The 18,723-nt window shown below is 53.2% G+C and overlaps 2 protein-coding genes across 7 annotated transcripts in view; both read right to left on the bottom strand.

Annotated features, from left to right (window-relative positions):
* Positions 1-1,130, bottom strand: part of NUP214 (nucleoporin 214) — a 45,660-nt gene extending 44,530 nt beyond the window's left edge. For all 5 annotated transcript variants that reach the window (XM_062591013.1, XM_062591015.1, XM_062591018.1 and 2 more), the window contains exon 1: positions 1,043-1,130. In XM_062591013.1, the coding sequence (XP_062446997.1) occupies positions 1,043-1,084 (42 nt within the window). In that variant the 5' untranslated portion in view covers positions 1,085-1,130. The remainder of the gene's footprint in view (positions 1-1,042) is intronic.
* A 644-nt stretch (positions 1,131-1,774) lies between these two features.
* On the bottom strand, positions 1,775-15,728 carry AIF1L (allograft inflammatory factor 1 like). Of its 2 annotated transcripts, XM_062590949.1 has the most exons (6): positions 15,630-15,728; positions 10,314-10,380; positions 7,233-7,274; positions 5,926-6,088; positions 4,069-4,195; positions 1,775-3,818 (listed from the first exon to the last, which is right to left on the bottom strand). In XM_062590949.1, the coding sequence occupies exons 1-5, from the start codon at positions 15,705-15,707 to the stop codon at positions 4,108-4,110; spliced, it is 438 nt and encodes a 145-aa protein (XP_062446933.1). In that variant the 5' UTR covers positions 15,708-15,728; the 3' UTR covers positions 1,775-3,818; positions 4,069-4,107. The 2 variants fall into 2 exon arrangements, with proteins under 2 accessions (XP_062446933.1, XP_062446932.1); XM_062590948.1 differs by having other exon boundaries at positions 1,775-4,195.
* Positions 15,729-18,723: the final 2,995 nt, after the last annotated feature.

Genomic DNA, 18,723 nt, shown 5'->3' with positions numbered 1-18,723 from the left:
ATCTCTCTTTTATACATCAGCCTGTTTCCTCAAAACCTGTAGGAATTCAGTATGCTCAAGACATCTAACTCTCTGTGAAACGTACCTGAAACTAGCTAACGAATAAAAGAGAGAAAGAGAAGGAAATGAAACAGAGAAACATACAGCAGGATTGAATAAAGTGTTTTTCCTTAGAAACCAGAGCTTAAAAGCACACATCTGTCTAGATGCATCTTTTTTACTACTGCAGTAATAGTTTATCACACATAGATGCAGCTACAGAAAAACAGACTGATCAAATTAAGAAACAAGTTATGCTATTATCAGGTGTAGTGCTATGTTCCCTTTAGGAATGAGCCTGTCCTCCCAAAACGTCACACACTGAATAAAGCACTGGATCTAACACTAGTAGATCTAACACTAGTAACCCAAATTAAGCACCTGACTTATGTTTCATTTTGCAGAAGCACTGAGTAAGTGCCTTCCTGCCAAGAAAGGAGGCTGCTGAAACCCAGAACTTCCAGCAAAACAAATAGCCCGACTCCCTTGCTTTCGGAGGTGTCTGAAGAGAAAGTAGCCACATGAATACGTGCATGGGCTTGGGGCATCTGCACAGACAGCCCCATCTCACCATGTTTACCCCCCCCCCAGTAAAATTCTGGAACATACAGTGAAGGGCTAGCCAGGGCAAGACTCCCGTTCACCATTCCCATAGGTAGCCCCCACACACGGAGGCTGTGCTCATGCCTACCATCCTCAAATTTAGGGGAGCCCCAGCACTACGCATGCAGACAGGACTGATAAACAGCATCAGCCCTCTCCCCTCAACTCCCCCGTTTTCTCTCTCAAGATATCAGCTCCCCCCCCCCCCAAAAAAAAAAATCTACGGAAAAGAGTAGAGCAGCCCGCTCCCCCGTCCCAGGCCACGCTCCCCCCCCAGCCCGCCTCCCTCCCGGCCTGCTGCCCCCTCCCAGACGAAGGACCCTCCGCAGCCCCGTCAGTCCTGACCCAGCCCTCCTGACCACCTCCCTCTCGCGGCCCCTGCCTCCCCCCCGGCTCTCACCTTCATCTCCCGCTCGGGGATCACGTCCATATCGTCCCCCATGGCGACAGCGACGAGAGCCGCCGGCGTCGCCACCCGGCGCGAAGCCGCTCAACCCCCGCCGCGCGCCCGCCAGCGCGCTCACTTCCGCTTCCGGCGAGGCCGCGGGGGGCGGGGCCGCGCCGCGTATGGTGCGTGGGCGGGGGAGGGGGACGCCCTGGCCAGCGCTCTCTATGGTTCGCGGCGGCGGGAGGCGGGGCGAGTCCTCCAGGGCGGGCGGCTGTGTCCTCTGGGCCCGCAGCGACGAGGGCCGCAGGAGCCTCTCCAGAGGAAAAGGCTTTTTTGGGGAGACACGCGCGGGCAGCCGCGGTTCCCCCAGGACGCCTGCTCTCCCTTGGCGCCAGGGAAGGGCCTCGGGTGCTTGCTGGAAGAGCCGGGAGGATGGAAAAACGCCTTCAGGGGAAGGGAACCGGGAGCGGCCGCTGTTGACGAACAAATCGCTCCTTAACGCGAGCGCGGCCACTTGCTTGCTTTCCCTGAAGTCAAAGAAGGCTGGCTTTGAGCAGGCAGCCCCTGCAACGCGAGCGCCACAACGCTCGGTCAGCTGTTAAAGATCAGACCAGGCCCAGACCGATCTGCAGAATCTATTTAAGGGTTTATATTAACCAGCTGGGAAACCAGCTTAGTTAATCTGCGACCAATTGCTTGGTCCAAGCTTCAGAGAGAAGCTAAACTAAGTAGGCTGACACAGGGTATCATTTCAGAAGATTTATTTTTGGTGTTTACAGTAGACGGGTGCTGCTCTTTCTCATATTTTTTCCTCTCCATTACAGTTCTGGTTTTCATGCAATCAGTAGTGAGGATTTGTTTTTTTTATTTAAAAGTGCAGCCTTTGGCAAGAACAGTAAGTCTAGCAGAGTTACAATCATCTGTATTTCCTTTTAAAAATTATTATTAAACCATGATTTTAAAAAAAAGAAGTTAAAAGCTGCCAACAACATGTAAGAGAGTGGGGAGGGGAAGAAAGCAAATATCCAGATTCCAGAATTTATGCATAGAGCAAGAATCACCACCTGTACAGAAGGTAGATAGCACAGGCCCAGCTACATCTAGATCCCAGCATCCTACTACACACTTAAAACCATTCCTATTTTGCAGACTTGATTTTATACATCAGGAAAATGCACCTAATTGTCACATTGGGACAAAGCTGAAACACATACAGAGAGATCTGCAAAAATCAGGAAGACAGCGCAGCAGCATGAAGAAAGATCCTCAGCCACAGTGGTCTGGAAAGGCTTGCAGGGCTCAGTTTAGTCACCCAGTTTTCTGCAGGTTCAGCTTCCCTTAAGCCTTCCTCAGGGAAGGCCTAACAGCAGGCCTGTTTCTACATTTGTGGACAAGAAGGACAGCTACCTGTTCAGAGATTATTCTCCAGATCTGATCCAAACAGAGACTTCTCAGGGAGTGGTTATAAGACAGCTTTAATCTTCCTCACTTGCCCTGGCTGGTGTTGTACCTTCCACCCCTTTAGGATAGGGTTGCAGCTTCCCTTTTTTACATCAGGTCTGACTTCACTTGCTACTTGCTTCCCCCCTCCCCGTGGCTAATCAATAAGTCATGGAGGCCAAGGGAAAGCCTAGCAAGCCAGCAAGGGGGAGGAAGACCCAAGGTATTAAAAGCAGCAATGGGCTGATAGCTTTTCCTCAGCTGAGACTTTACAGAATTTATTCTTTTAGGTTCTGTAGAACTTATTCCTTTAGGTTCTGAGGACCTCAGGGCTCAGGTGGGTTTATAATCCATCATGGTTGCAGAGGCACCCTCCAGTCTGTCAGCCTTCTGGTTTAGAAGCATCCTGTGGAAAGTTCTTGTCTTTGTCTTGTAGCCAGGAGCCAAAAGCAGTTATCTGGAGACAATTCTTGCCCATTTTTAATCTCACTTCTGGTAGGAGCCAGTAGGATGCTGGCTGCATGGCTACCCTGCAGATCATATTCCTGCTGACAGCTTATATTTAAGATTTTACCCTGTCCTCTCAGAAGGCAAGTGGTAGTAGAAGGAACTGGCCTCCAACAGAGGGACACCCTAGCCCTGCTGATTGCAGGGAGGTAGGGACTTCAGCCAGTTAGTTTTGCAAGTCTAAATACTTATGATATGCATCTAGTTCAAGGTGAAGCCCAAAGAAAAATCCTCACTGTGAACTTAGCAGCTAAAGAAATATTCCCTCAGAACCATTCCAACCTCAGCAGCAGGCAAGGCTCTTCTAGGAAAACAGGACCCAGGCACATCAAGAACATCACATGCTGACTGAACTGACTTTACTCCTGGGGCTATTGGGGATGTTGAGATCTGGGATTAAGATCTGCTTAAAGGGCACTAGAAAAGTATCACTAGCAGCTCAGTTGGCTCAGGCTCACCAAGAAGATCTGACTGCAGGATGAACCCAAGAGCAGACACAAGCCTGTCCCTGCAGCAAGCCATGCCCACCTCCAAGCTTAAAGGCTCTGTAAGCAGACCTTTGGTGTCTATGCATCTTCTTATCTTCATCTAAGATGAGACTAGGCAACAGAGGTGGGAGTCCGACTTATGTTTTGGCCAGGTCAGGAGTGGAAGAACTACTCCAAAGGCAGGAGGCAGAGGCTGGAGCAGTGAAGGCACTTAATTCTTTGCACCCATGAAGCTGTTGTCAAGGGCTCCGCCAGAGAAGTGCTCAGCATCTGGCAGTGAGGCCCTTCAGGAACCTGCACAGACAAGCACAGCTCCAAATCCACAAGCTGGGAGGAAAATAGCTCCTTTTCATCTAAAGGAAAAAAAAAATTCAGAAAGGGCAGAGGAAAGAATAAGACTATAGAATATTTTTCTTTTTGGTCTCACAATACATTTTGTGCTACAGCTTCTCTCTAACAAATCAAGCTGGCTAAGGGATGTAGCAGAAAGATGTGAGCTGGGGGTCCCCAGCTTCCCTTGCTGTTCCTCTAAGGCAGGTTAGTTGAAAACTAAGACTGTCCGAAGTAAAAAGTAACAAAGCACAGGTAACCTCTGTTACAGACCAGCAAAACAAACAGTTCCAATTTTTCAGCCTGTCCTCTTCAAGGGAGGCTGGCTATGTCTCTCTCTGGAGGAGGGCCAGAAGGTTTTGGGTTGCTTTCATTGGCTTTTCCTTCAAACATCATGACCCTGCAAAACAACAGACAGTACAGATGAAAAGAACAAGTTCATCCACAATCACCACGAGGTCTGCCTCTTAAGCAAAAGACATCCCATAACTAACACAGGACAGAAAGCCAACAGAGGGCAGTGCTGGCAGCATAGCAGGCAGTTTTGCTTTTCCAGTAATTTCCAGGAGTGGGTTTCCCAGTACCCCTGCTGGTTTTCCTCCCAGAGCACAGAGGATTAGCATGTTTGCTTTAGACAGCCGTTTCCGAAATCCTTGGGCATGCAATGCATGCCAAGTGCTCCTGATGCGTAAAAACAAATACCGTCCCTGGCTCACCTCATACATAATGACATTGCTCAACATTCGAAAGCCAAAACCAAGCAAGCAACAGCAACTGCAGCCAGGCAAGAGGGCAGAGACAAGGAGTAAGGCAGTAGCCAAAGGAATCCTAAGCATTTTGCAAGCGCCAGCACTGTCTTCCTCCCTGAAGACTGCAGCCACGCTGGGAATGCCAGCTGCCACGCTAAATCAAAAGATTTCCCTGCTCTTGGGACAAGTTTTACATTTCTGCTCCTGCTTCAAACAGAGTCCAACAGACAGTGGAGTGCCTGTCTCTTAGCAGAAGACGGGACCCATCTGTGCAAGCTGCAGTTTGGAAGAAGGGTGGAAGATACAGAACAGGCTTCAGGCTTAGCCTGCTTCACTGGAGAGAGAAGGAAGCAGGGGTGTTGAAAGTCTGTCTGTGACTGGGAGAGCAACACCTTGACATGCAGACACAGGGCAATCAGTGGCAAGGAGAGACACATAGCTAGTGAGCATCTACCAGCTCAGAGGGAACAGGTGATGGGTAGGAACAGGCTCCTTCCTCCCAACCTGCCTAGAAAGCTGGTGCATTTCTAAAGCTGCCTTCAGCAAGGATGAAGGGGGATAGAGGAGAGCATCTCCTGTTCATCACAGTTAAAGACATAAAAGCAGAGACAGCCTGCTCTATGGTTGTAAAAGGCAAAGTCAGTTTTCAGTGGAGAGGACATGGAGCCGAGAGAGCCCACCCCACTGCTAGCACAGGAGCCAAGTTAGTGTTCGGAAGCTGTTTCTTACAGCAAGACTCTCAGCCCTGTTGAGGGGGCAGAGGCGGCCGTGGGAGGCTAGTACTGGCAGCTGAAAACCACATAAAACCTCTCCTAGCACAAGCCAGCTGTTTTAAGCATGTGACCCCTCTCTGCCTACTCACACACTCCCTTGCTCTCCAAAACCAGAGAAGGACAGAGCATCCTGTGGCAAATAGGAGCCAGTCCTGCTGGGCCCTCATTCACTGAAGTCCTGACACCATTAACAGGCAAAACCTGTGTCCAAAGCCTACAAGAGCCAGAGGGAAGAGACAAGAGGTCCTGCAAAGCTGAGTGCCTGCATGCTGTAGAAAAAGGATGAGAATCACTTAGTACCGAGCATGTAGGAGGAAGCCTGCTCTAAAACACAGCAGGCTGCTCTGGCGTGAATGGCTGCCCAGCCCAGCTCCACCCCAGGGGGCAGCTCTAGATGGTGGAATCCCATCTGGGATCTCAAGCTAGAGGTTTTGCCCCATCCCTCACATCTCCTGGTGAACTCTCCCTTCATGAGAGTCCTCCCCTCCCTTCCATAAACACCCAGCTCCACCAGCCAGGGTGCAGGCAGAGTAATTTCTGTTTCCAGGCTCCCCCAACACTCCAGCTCAGGTCCTGGATCTCCCCTGTTCCTTCCCAAAGGCACTCACAGTTTAAGTACAGCAGAGCGTTTGCCGAGCATTACATTGACGAAGTCCTGGTATGAGATGGTCTCGCTAACCCCTCCAGTCACCTCAGAGATCATCTTCTTCAGTTCTAGATGGGTCTTTGGAGCCCCCATTTTTTCCATCATCCTTTTGACAGACATCAAATCTGCAAGAGCAAGGCAGTCAGTGCTATCAAGAGACAACCACACTGAGCACAGACTAATCCTAGGGATGGAGGCCTGAGTTCCCAGCTCAGACTACTTCATCTATATACTCTGGGGCTGACAGCACTAAAACAGTTGGCTGAGAGCCAAAAGAAGCTCTCCAGTACTTCTTATTTCCACAAGTCAAGAATAAAGCTCCATACATACTGAAGAGGACAATTCTCAAAATGCTCCAGAGATACTTAGGAATGCTACTGTCTAGCTCAGAGAGTGGTGCCAAGACCAGTGATGTGGAGGAGGGAAGCAGTGTTAAAGTAAGTTGGAGACAAACGAGCTCCGTGGAACAGGCACCCTGACCACCACCACAGGTCATTTCCTTCACAATATTCTCACTGTGCACTGACCCATAGCCCCTTCCCTCCTGGAAACAGCAGGGCAGTCCTAAGTCGGGCCTCCTCCAGGTTCCCCATAGGCTTTATTTCAGCTCAAGAACAGGGGAAGAAAGGAGCAAGGCAGCAGCCTCCTGGAAGGGCACAGCACATGAGTGCTTACGCTTCAGTGTCAGCTCCAGGCCTTGAGAAGCCTGAATATTTACATAACTGGTGCTGAGCAAGTCTCTCCAGACCCAGGCCAGGGACACTTAGCTGACCAGACTCACAGCCCAGTTCTGCTTTTTTCCTTCCAAAGTAAAGAGCTTGTCTGCAGTAGAAAGGCTCATGGTTTTACATAGCTTCTGCTTCAAGCCATGTAAAACACAGGACAGTCCAAGCCCTGCAACTTCCCAATTTTGGAAACAGTAATAACTGCAAAGGAGGAGGCCTCAGCAGAGAGGCAGGGAGAGGGAATAAAGCATTCAGAACAGAAAGAAACGAAGGAACTAAGACAGATTCAGGAGGAGGACAGGACTCAGAGGAGCTGAGGTTTTGAAGCAGGTGAAGAAACACTGAAAAAGCTTAAAGACAGGTGCTGGAGAGCTGAAGAAGTCCCTGCTCGGGGATCAAGAACCAAGCTGGACAAAGGAGCAGCCCACAGGTTTCCCTCCTTAGCAGCAGTGAGGAGGGAGGGAAGCAGATCTAGCAGAGCCTGTTTCAGCAGGCTCTTGTCCTTCCAGCCGGGTAACAGCATCCATCCCTCGGAGTCACTCACCAATCTCGCCTTGATTATTCAGGTCAAACTCCATGTACTTCTCTGGAAGAGACACACAGAAGCAAGTTAGCAGATCAGAGCAGCTCCAGCAGGGAGGACACCGGAGCAGTTGGGGTACACAGAGCCCACTAGTATTGCCTGCTTGGACTAATGAAACAGAAGATTTGGGGATAAGACTGACACACTGCCAGAAGCAAACTGTTCAGAGAGGGAAATGGTCTCAAGACCTGGTTTTAGCACCTTTATCTCAAGTCCAGGGGTCTAGAGTTAAGTGCTCTTTAATTGCTTTTCATTTAAGCTGAAGGAAAACACTGGCATGAGAACAAGTAGGTATCAGCTGGCCGTGAATAGCTTTAAAATGTTTCCAGCCAGAAAAACAAGGCTCTGGAACAGCCTCCCAGAAGGAGTAGCAAGAAAAACAAAACCCTGAGCACTTCTCAGATGAAGCTTGATCGGATTAGGAGAGGAATTAAATGACGTGGTTTCCTGCAATAGCAAGGGGCAAACTACAGTCTTCCCAGCCCTGTGCTGCACTTTTAGAGCAGCACTTGCCAGCAGAGATGCTCAAGGACCACATCAGAAGAGTGACGCTGAGACCATGCCTAGGAGCTGTAAGACTGCAGCAGGCTGTTTGCCTCTCCAGCCTAGTGTCACAAACATCTCTGAACCTGGCAACTCTAGCCTCCTCAGAGAAAGCAGTACCTGCCCAAGAAGATCTGGTCAGCTTTGTAGAAAGCTGGTGTGGCATAGCAGACAGAGTGCTGATGTGAGTCAGGAGATTTTTAATTTAGTCCTGTGCTGACTCTGGTTTTAGGAGAGGCACACTTCCACTTCCCACCCTTCCTGTCCCCTGCTAGCTGTTCCTCATTTAGGCTAAGCTCTTCAGGCAAGAATTTGTCTTACTTAAGGAGCATACAGCACCACAGGGAGCCCCCCCGCATCATCTTGGTTTGGCTAAATGGAAAAAGAAAGATACCTGTTGTAACCATCCATCCAAGTATAGCTGGAAAAATCTCCACATGCCCTGCAGTTAGCACTCGGTCCCCAGAACTGCATTAAAGGACTCATTAAGTGAGAGCTCTAAGGCTCAGGCTCCTTTACCCAGTGGGAAAAAATCTTTTCTCCTCTGCTCCAAGGACACCAGCAAGCAGATGAGTGTGAACTACAAAGTGGCAGGCTGATTTAAGGAGCCACAGGGAAGAGGGGATATTTCACACATCAGCCCCTTTCCAGGACCTGTGTTCCTGAAGGAAAGTGCTTAGTTAAGCAAACTGATGGGCAGCCACAGACAGAAGACAGAGGAATTGCTCAACAGGTCTTTATCTGGGTCTTGGCTGATGGACTGCTGTTGTCATGAGTTGACAGGCCTGTAGGAGTCCCAGCTACAAGGCAAAGCTGTTCATACTTCAGGCAGAAATAAATAACTCCCTCAAAGCAGCAAGCATCCATTCCTAGATGAAATCAGGGCTGTCGCATATGTGCTTAGGGGCCAAAAGTGACACTTTATGTGGCACTGACTTTCCTCACACCCTGCCCCACTGCAGTGGCCTTGCTCAAATGAACAGCTGCCTTCATGGGCGAGGGTCAGGCATCCCAGCGTATGCCAGGGACGCAGACTCTGCTCTGCCATACCCAGTATGTTTCTTCTCCTCAGCTGACATGTAGCCAGAAGTACAGAGGCAGCTTTACATCATCACGCTCTAAGCCTCAGCTCATACATCTTTCCCTTCCATCCCAGCTTCACGAATTTGGTGAGGCAAAACCCTGCTGTGGTCCCTCTCTTCATACGCACATACTGTTTGCACAAGGGCTCCTAGGACTCTCTGGAGAAGGCAGCAGAGAGGAAGGCAGAGAAGAACCCCCACACACACCACCACCACCACCACCACACAATGATCTGATTGTTGGAGGAGCCGGAGGCGGCGTTGGAGCAGGACAGGCCACGGACGCAAACGCACGAGGCAGTGGGAGCAGATGCCAAGGGCTCTCGTTACAGGGAATTCTGCGCCTGTAGCCTACAACTGCAGTATTTGAAGAGACTTCTGCAATTTTCCTGCCTGTGACAGGGAAATAATTCAAGGCTGCAGCAAAAAGCCAAAGCCATACAAAAGGCAACGCAAAAAGGAGGGGGGGCACAGGAGGAAATCGGGCATCCAGCTCTTCCATGCCTAGAAGGGTAAAGGATCACAAACCCCCCCAGCCAGCTTCCTCCCTGCTGGATAGCAAAGCCAAAATACAAAGGGAAGCAGCAAGCAATGCCTGAAATGGAAGCAGGGTCAGGCTTTATTTGGTTAGAGCCAGGCAGAGGACAAGCCTCAGAGGGCACTGTGACGCCGAAGGCATGTTTTCCTCAGAGGACACGGGGAGAGGAACCGCCTGCGGCCGCTTCTTGAAGGAAAAGCGGATGCACTCAGAACAAACCTGCCCAATCCTGTCCTTTAACCAGCCTGCAGGCAAGCCTCAGGACATCTCCCTCAAAACACTCTCCAAATCCAGGCTTTTGAGCTGTTTCTGTATCCTCCGTCCCAGCACTCGGTATAGACCTAAGCCTCAGCCCTACTGATACTCTGGAGTTAGACAGGCTTTGGACAGGAGATCAGAGGCATTACTGCTGGCTCTGCTACCGAGGGGCTTGGGAAGGACCAGATCAGACTGAAAGAAACTTTTGGGGAAGGATAAAGGCCTCAACATGCTTTCAGCAAGCAGCTGAGATACCTCATGTGTGGGAAGAGGTCCTCTAACTCACTAAAGGAAAAACCTAGCCAGTGTGATATCCACTGTACCAGCTAGTTTTGCCTTGTTATCTAGACATAAACTTTCCTCCTTTGCTGATCCCTAGGGTTTCCCCCCCCCACACTGCAGGTTTTGCTGGTGAAGCACAAAGACTCATGTGGGAAAGCTACATCTCAGAAGCATTTGACTGAGTCCCACATACAAAGTGGGGGGCTTCCTTCTCAGCTCAGCCACTTGCATCATTCAGCAGAAAATCCCAGGCTGGTTAGATTCAAACGCTGAGAAGAATAATCTGTTCAGACCAAATAGTCAGGCTGAAAGAGGACATGAAAACCCTCCGATACTCACCTTTGAACACAGCCAACTTCTCCTCCAGATCTTCTTCATCACTGAACTTTGGATCACAGAGAAACTCCTAAAATGGAAAGATTATCCCGAACATTAAAGACAAAGCAAAATACCCTAGACAGTGTGTATGACAGCAACATTACCCAAAAGAGCTAAGCAGTTCCCAGAGAACCACATCTGAGCTACAGTGCCAGAAGGCTTAAAAATGAGTTGAATCCCTGCATGCCCTGCCATTAATATTCCAGAGGAAGAGGAATGCTTCTAGGGTTTCAAATTTCTTACCAGCAGCTTGAAGGAGGACTGGACCCCATATGTCCTTGGAATAGCTGCATAAAACTCTCCTCCTTGCTCACCTAAGGTTGCAGCTCCTCCAATCTACATTCAGGCATGCAAGGCATGCGGATTAGGTTCCTATTCCATGCAAGGGCTCCTACTCCTTGCAAAAAGGACAGTGTTCTTGGAGATTTTGAGCTCTTGCATAAACTCTGCAGGCTGGTAAATAGAACACAGCTGGTAGAACCTCATCCACCCAACCAAGAGGGCAGAATGTGCCAGGTATTTTGAGGAAAGGAACAAAACTCCTGCTCTCAGACTGTATATGCTTTTTACCCCCCTACTCTACTCATGCTGGAGAAGAAATCCTGGGCCCATTCTGGTCAGACATTCCTAGCCCTCACCTCAAAAGCCTCCAGCCACCCCACAGAACAGACCACAAGTTGCACAGCCAGCTCTACTACTGTGTCCTGCCAGCAACATGCTCCCTGCAGCTGGGAGCTACAGGGTCTTGCTCCTGTCTCTACCCTCCCACAATGCCTAGCCTCAGTGAGCCCAGCAGTTTAATGACTTGATCTGTGTTCAGCCACACCACTACATTCTTCAGTGCAGAAATCACTAACATCTGCACAGCTTATACACTGCTTGTCCGGGATAAAACCCCTCCAGGGGGTTGGAGAGGATAGAGGGCTAAGGCTGTTCCCTGCTCTGTGCATGTTTTCTCATTGCTGTGCTATCCATGTTCACAAGGAAGGCAGGGTCAGTTCTCTAAGAGACTAAGACCCCTGGCTCCAGTAGTGCTAGGACTGACATCTGCATCATTTATGATTAAAAAGATACCCTTGCTCTTCCAGCCCACCTCCCTCCCCCGAAGGCCCTTCTACGGGCACTAAGGCATCAGGACTGTAGGAGGTTCCCACAGCCATAAGCAGCCCACGTGCCCTACACTTCCTAAAGCATGTTCCTCATTTCTTCCAGAAGGAGGAAAAAAAAACTCACCCCACCCCCAACACATGCACGCACACACCACCAGCTTTCCCCAAGTGTAATGAGTTGTGCCAGTCTGACTGCTGGGCCAGGGCCAGCTAAGAAGGCACTGCAACCCCCAAGCTGATGTCCCGCAGCCAGCCCCAAGGCTTTCCATGCTCGATCGTTGTCTGCCACTGTAACCCTGTAGCCCATGCTCAGGACCTCTTCATCCTGCACACATGGAGGCAACTCCCCTCCTACCTAGCTGGGACAGGGCCACCTGCACCTGCCCAGGAAGCCCAAATGCCTCACAAGCCTTCAGTGCCAATTAGTCACTGCTTTGGTGAATCCTTTACCTGCAACTGAACTAAGGTTTTCTAGAAAGCCCAGCTGGGCAGAAGTGTCTGTCATCACCTCCTTCCAGCTAACAAACTCCACAGAGGACACCTGAAAGATGCTGCCCAACTAGTGTGATACAGACTTCCCTCGTAAGCATGCACGGCAATTTAAATTGAGAAACATGGAGAGAAGCAATGTTCCCAGCTCCTCCTTTCACACTCCTTAGCCAACTCACTTTCATTTATCTCAGTTATTTCTACCCAGGGGTATCATTTCCCAGCCCAACACAATGGATCCAGTTCAGCTTTGCGACCTGGGCTCAATCAGCAGCAGCGGTCACTGGAAAGCCAAGTTTTGTTACCTATTGTCACTACTACTAAACAGCTTCTGTAGAAGGAACTTGCCAAGTGTCATCAGGAACCAAAACAGAGCCAGAGAGTCTCCTGGCCATCAGTTCATGGCCTCATTCTGCCCTGCACGAGTAACAAACAACTTGCATCTAGTAGCAGGGCTGCAAGAGCAGAGAGCAGTATTTCTTCAGGAGCAAGAAGCAGCACAGAAGGGGTGAAAATAGAAGAAAGGCTACAGCTAGAGGCTGCATCCCCAGAAGACAGCTGCCAGGACCGGTGCTTAAGGGCTCTAACAGCCGGGGCAGGATGGCGCAAGAGCGGGATGAGGGACAGTGGGCACGCCGCCAGCACCCTCTGCCCTTGCGTTTCAGCCGGAGGGGAACTGGGCAGCCCAGCAATGTCACAGGTCTGCTACAGACTTGAAGGGCGCAACAGGGGTTTTCGTTTCAAAGGCATTCCACCCTCAACATTGTATACAAGTTTCTCTGAGACCGCGATAAGGCAAACGCACTCACAATAGCGCAGAGGAATTCAGTCCCCAGGGCCCAGTGACTCAGATTCAGCTCAAGCAGCTAAAGTTCCTCCCAGAGCCCTTTGCTAAAGCTCTCATTTTTAAGGAGTATTTTCTATTAATAAGAGCAGCCTAATAAGCCCCAGTCTCTCCCCCACGCCTGCCATTTTCTTGGGCAAAGAGACATTTCTAGAGCAATAAATTCAGTGAAACAAGTCCCAGCTACCTGCAGGACAACCTGAGCAAAGCCAGATCCTTCCTCAGTCCCTAAAAAGAGGCTACAACTGGCCAGCCAGCCTCTCACATTGCTGTTTAAATGCCTGACACCGGCCACCCTGCCAAGGCTGGAAAGGGGCTGAGGGATGCTCACGCCTGCCCCAGGTACGAGAAACAGGCACCTGTTCTCCGGGAGGCTGAATTCCCTCCCCGCAGCCCTGCGCAGTACAGAAGGGTAAAACGAGGTTGAAACTAATCTCTGCTGGATTAGACTTGCTACCTTGATGCACGAGGCAGAACAATGTGATTGCCATTCCCCAGGAAGAGGGAACAGCCAAGACGGGGTCCCAGAGGAGTGCTTCAGCCTGGAAGAAGAATTCGGTAGTAGGAGGACTCGGATGTCTTTCAGCAGCACGTGTGCACTCAGGACACTGCCTGCCAAAGACCCTTATCCCACAGAAGGGGTTCTGTGGCAGAAACCAGCTGGGATAACAGGGCTAGGGGGACACCAGGTCTTGGGATAAAGCAATAAGGTTAAGCCTGACAGCAACTTAGACTATGAGTTTACTTTTTATTAGGAATAGTTAATGTTTTGCAGCCCAAGGGCTCTTTAGGGCTTGGGAAACTCCCTCCTTCCCCCATCCCTAGCTCCAGCCGTGATATCCACCCAAGCTTGCGTATCAGCTCTGTGGCATAGGGAGGTGTGAGCCCATGTTGCACAGGGGCTGTTCACAGCAAGCTCCCTCACCTCACCCATGCAGAGGAGAGGCACTGAGCTGCCAGGCAAAGAGCTGGCACAGCCAGTAAAGCGCAGCAGCGTGGGGTTTGCTTCCCAGAGCTGCTATAGCACAGGAGCTTCTCAGCATCTGCTTGCAGCCAACAGCTAGCAAAAGCTGCTGTTTGCAGCTCAGTTTCTAGCTGCTTGAATCCTTTCTCCCAGCACTGAGCCAACACGTGGGGTAGCAAGGACACAAACAAGCAGCTCCTGCCTCCATCAGCTGGAAAGTTATGTAGCTTGTTTCATTTTCACCACCAAACCTTACCGAGGGAAGGAGTCTTCCAGAAGTTAGGGCTATGCAGGGGAACAGGATGCCAGCCTGTCCCCCAGCAAGGCCCTAGGGCACAGCACTAGCATGTCTGCACAGGATCCCAGGAAGCACAGCTTCCAGACCTCAGTCCTACAGGCTGAAAGATCTTAAGTCCACCCTGTAGCAGAGAGATGCTGGAAGACAGCTCTAAAGCAGGCAAAACTGCAGCAGTAAGCACAACACATTTCCTTCCTCCTCAATCCAGTGTTCACTGCTGCCCTGGCTACAGGGATATTTTAGACCCATCTACACTTCTCCTTAGCAAAGGAGGAAGTTTCATGGCTGGCTTTAAACAGTATGTTTCAAAGACTCGTTTCCAGCCAAGTGCTCTTATTCTGCCATAGCACCTTCTGATTTCTAATCATCTAATTCCCTCTTTAGTGACCTAAAATAAACTTCACCTCAGCTAGTCTCTTACCCCTGCCTAAGAGGAGCATATTGGCACCTTTTATTGCACAGTTAATGCAAGGATAGGTATGTCCACCGCCACCTCTGGGGTATTCTTGTGCAGCTTTGATTTCTCCACCTGTAACACCAAGGGACCACTCAAGCAGCTCAGAAATGACCTTACGCATCTCCCATCCTTGACTGTTCCAAGGCTAAAACCTTCTTCTCATCTGCAGATCTCAAACAACTTCTTGGCCAGGAAGGAAGCTGAGCAGCCTCTACAGGCCACGCCAAGACAGAGACAGGGTAAGATTGAAGCTCAGTCCTCTCTCTCCACCTGAGAGAGGGCCTTGCCTGACCCTGGCACAGAGGGCATGCAGCCCAGTGTACTTTGGACTAATCTAAGGCCTGCAGGACGCCCGCTTGTCCCGGGCACCATGCTCACCTCGCTCCCTTCACCACGATTGAAAAGGAGAAGGGCTAGAGTCAGCTCTTCCGAGTGGCCAAAACGCCCCACTCCATGGCGAGGAAATCACAGCGCGCTGGTGCAGCGGAGAGGGCAAGTTGAAAGCCCTCCTGGAGAACAATAGCTCCTATTCTTGCTGGAGCAGGCTCCCGAAGGGACCTTCATGGCAGGCAGCCACGGAGCGTCCACCGCACGGGCGCACAATGGGCCCTCTCAGACCTGTCCCCCGCCCGGGCTGCGGAGAACTGCCGGAGGAAAAGCCATCTATCCAGGGGACCCCGCAGGTGGGCAGCCAGCGGACAAAGCGCCGCTGGCCCCCCGTGCCGGGCCATCGCCTTCCTTCTGCAGCCGTCAGCCACGCCGATGTCAACCCTGCCGGCGTGGTGGAGACGCCACGCTTCCCTCCCGCTCCGGGCCAAGGCGGCACGTGCCGCTGGAGACCGCAACCCTGGTTGCCCTTGTCCCCCTCTCTGCCATCCCCACCCACCCACCAGCGTGCCTCAAAAGCTGTGCAGAGCCGCCGGGTGCCCCGGTTCTGCATGCCCCACGGCACGACAACAGGCAGGAGGGGTGGGGGACAAGCCGGCAGGACCCCACGCGTGGCGTGCACCCACCGGGACCCCCGGGCAGCAGCCCCCTCTCGGGGACGGGAGGGTGGGGTGGGAAAAGCCGCGGGCTCCCTCGAGGGGACCCCCGCGGCCGGCAGCGCGGCCCCACCTGGTTGATGGCCTCCAGCCGGCCGTCCTGCGGGGGCCGCCGCGGCGCCCCGCCGCTCGGGCGGCGCGCTGCCGCCATGCCCCGCCGCCACCCTCCTCCTCCTCCTCTTCCTCCTGCCGCCGCGGCCGCCGCCGGCTTAAGTAGCGGCGGGCAGGGCCGCGCCGGCGGGCGGCGCCGGGCCCTCCGCCCCCGCCGTTAACCCCTTCCCCGCTCTCCTCCTCCCCCCCCCCCCGCCGGCTGAGAACGGGCAGCTCATCACACCGCGCCAGGCCTGCCCGCCGCGGCCCAGGCAGGGTGGCCACGCTGCTGGCGGGCGGCGGCGTGATGAGCTGCCCGGTCTCAGCTGGCAGAGTCCCCGCTCTCACACCACGGCCGTTGGGATACTTGCTGTCTCCGGCGCAGCCCTGGCTGGAGAGGCCAAGGTTTAGTCACCCCTTGGCCAGCAGCTGCTCCAGAAGCAGGGACCTGCCCTTGGACCGCTCAGCCAGGGAGCAAGCGGGGCCTTTGCCGGGGGGATGCAACAGCCCCGGCCTGCTGCACTCCTTGTGCCCCATCCCGCGCTCCCCTCTCCAGGCCGGAGGAAGGCCAGGGCGCGGAGCCTCCCGCTGCAAGGCGCGCTGCACCCAGGGGAGCAAAGCTCCTTGCTCCCGTGCAGGCCCGTGTCAGCCACGGGGACCCAGCCCGGCCACCCCACATCTCAGAGGGCTTGCCGGGGTGCCGCAGGTGAGTGCGCCCAGCTGCAGCTCTGGGTTATTTCCAAGGGGTCCTTTGGGAAGGCAAGTCTGCTAGCCACAGGGTCAGTCTGCTGGCCAGGGGCTTGCTGGAGAGTTGCAAATTAAAAAGAAAAGTGGGAAAGCCGTGTGGCTCTCAGTTTCCCTCCCAGCAGCCGTGGGACGGGATGGACACGTCTGTCTGAAATGGGAAGGTCTCCCTCTAGTGCACAGAGCCTGCTGTGCACAGCGGTGCTGTCCTGCTCCACCTGCAGCTCCTTCGGCTCCGGGGTTTAGAGGGGCATCTCCTCCTGCTCCTGGGCTGTCCCGCACCGCTGCCTCGGGGCCCGGCTAGCTGCTGCGGGGTAACGCGTGCTCCCCCAGACTTGGGCTATCCGATTCCTCGTAGCCTGAATGTGCGCACCCATCACCAGGCAGCATTTATCCTCGTCACGGCTCTGCAAGCCGCTGTTCGGAGCAGCCCCGTGGTGTGAAGAGCACCACTGCTTGCAGGTCTGTGCTTGATAAGCCTTAGAGCATAAGCTGCAGGAAAAGGCACCTATCTCAGGAGGCACGGAGCCAGGTGAGCTGCTGCGTGCCCTGGCCGGGATCTAACGCGAGGGATTGCATTCACCCCCCTCGCTTCCCCTGCAGTCTCAACCAGCCATCTCTTTGTAAAGGCCTGTACTGACGTGTTGCAGAGTTTTAGTAGCACATGTCAGACAGTTGCCCCAAGCACCTCAGAACCAGCCTCATTTCAACCCAAAGCGCCGACGTCCTTGCGGGAGGGAGATCTCCGAGAAGGCAGAGAGCGCAGGCGCGCGGCGTGCTCCCCTGCTGCCGAGCACTGCACCCAGGTGGAAGGCCAGCTCTGTATTACGTTATGATTTTTTTAATGAATACAGCTCTCGGCAGGTGGCACCAGCTAAGAAAACAGAGTTCCAGAGAGAGCAGGAGGGAGGAGGAAACCACATCTTCAGCAGCAGCCTCAAAGCAAAGGCTTGGCATTTCTATAGCAGCAGCAGCAAGTTTGCGTGCTGGTCGGAGACATCTAATTGCCTTCGCAGGGAGCCCGCGGGTGGCTGCGGGTCGCTGGCCCTCCGCCAAGCCCCACCGCGCCGTGCCCTTGCTGCAGCACTCGCTGCCCGAGGACAGCTCGGCAAAAGCAGGGCAGAGGGGAGCCCCTGCCACGATGCTCCTGCACTGCTGCCGCTCAGGCACCCCACTCCTCACCCAGGTTTTGAGTGGAAGAAGGAGAAAAACAGGCTTGCTCAGAAGTCCTGTACTCCTGCCCGCCAGCTGGGCCAGGAGGAGAAAGGGCTGGGGAACTCCCGTGTCTAGGGCAGCAGTTTTACAGACAGCGTTACACAAGACCTTAGCAAACCTGATTTCCAACACTGAATGGCAACAGAGCACAGGAAAAACAGGTTAAAAAGTGAGCCGTGCTCTAGCCTGGGGGCTTATAGGAGGGACTTCCCTGCTACCTGGACTCACAGCAAGCCAGCGGAGCCGGGGCAGAGCACAGCCCCAGCTCTGCTCCCGCTGCTGCCAGCGTGGCCCCACGGGCCACCCACGTGTGGGTGAGGGCCGAACTGCACGTGCCTTCCCTTGCAAGGTGACACAGCCACCGATGGCTGTGCCGTCCGGTCCGGTGGAGTGACACTGGCGTGAGCCAGCCCTGTCCAGCTGCTCCCAGCCAGCCAGCGCTGGCTGTGCAACCCAGTGACACTGGCCAGGCTGAGGCATCTCTGCAAGGGTGGGAGGGAACGGGTGCTCATGCTGGGCTGGGAGCTGCTACGGGTGATACAGATGCAAGCATTAGGACAGGGCTAGGCAGTGCTGGCACCCAGCTCCAGGGTGCTCCTTCCTCCACCTCCCTGCCTGGTGCATTGCTCTTCCATCAGGCCCTAAGCCAAGTGGAGCTGGGACAGGTCAACAAGACTGGGCTCCTGCAACCCCATACTACCCTGGAGCTCAGGAACAGCCAGAGCAGAGCTGCTCCTGCACTACAACAAGCAGAGGATGCCCCACCTGTCTGACCAAGGGCCGGTTCAGAGCCCGGCTTTGCTTACAGGCAGCCCAGTTTAGTCCTTCCTGCTGTGAGTTTCCTTCCGCCAAGGAAGCAGAGAGCTACATGCCGTCCCCTGAGCTCCTCTCACTGCCCAGCTCCACCGTGATTCATCTCCGCACCTTTGTGACTGTGATGGTAACACATGAGCATCCTGCTATAGGGTGCTGTGCAGCGGGACTGCCTTACTGCGTGTGCTGCAAACTCCCTCATCTGCTGGGGCAGGAGAGACCTCCGGGGGCTGCTTCTTTGGTGGTTTGTGTGCTTGATATGCTCTCCCTTCCCAGGAAAGGTGGGCTGGAGGAGTGTGTCCAGC

The sequence above is a fragment of the Rhea pennata genome, chromosome 18 (assembly GCF_028389875.1).
Source record: "Rhea pennata isolate bPtePen1 chromosome 18, bPtePen1.pri, whole genome shotgun sequence".
NCBI lineage: Eukaryota > Metazoa > Chordata > Aves > Rheiformes > Rheidae > Rhea > Rhea pennata.
Note: the sequence above shows the minus strand (reverse complement) of the source record. Positions and strands in the feature narration are given on the sequence as shown.

Excerpts from the sequence above, each read along its gene's own strand:
- AIF1L (XM_062590948.1), bottom strand. The coding sequence starts at position 15,707 with ATGGCGGCAGCGCGCCGCCCGAGCGGCGGGGCGCCGCGGCGGCCCCCG. Across the intron at positions 10,381-15,629 it reads GGCTGGAGGCCATCAACCAG|GAGTTTCTCTGTGATCCAAA; the intron begins GTGGGGCCGCGC and ends TTTCCATTTTAG. Across the intron at positions 6,089-7,232 it reads GAATAATCAAGGCGAGATTG|ATTTGATGTCTGTCAAAAGG; the intron begins GTGAGTGACTCC and ends TTGCTCTTGCAG.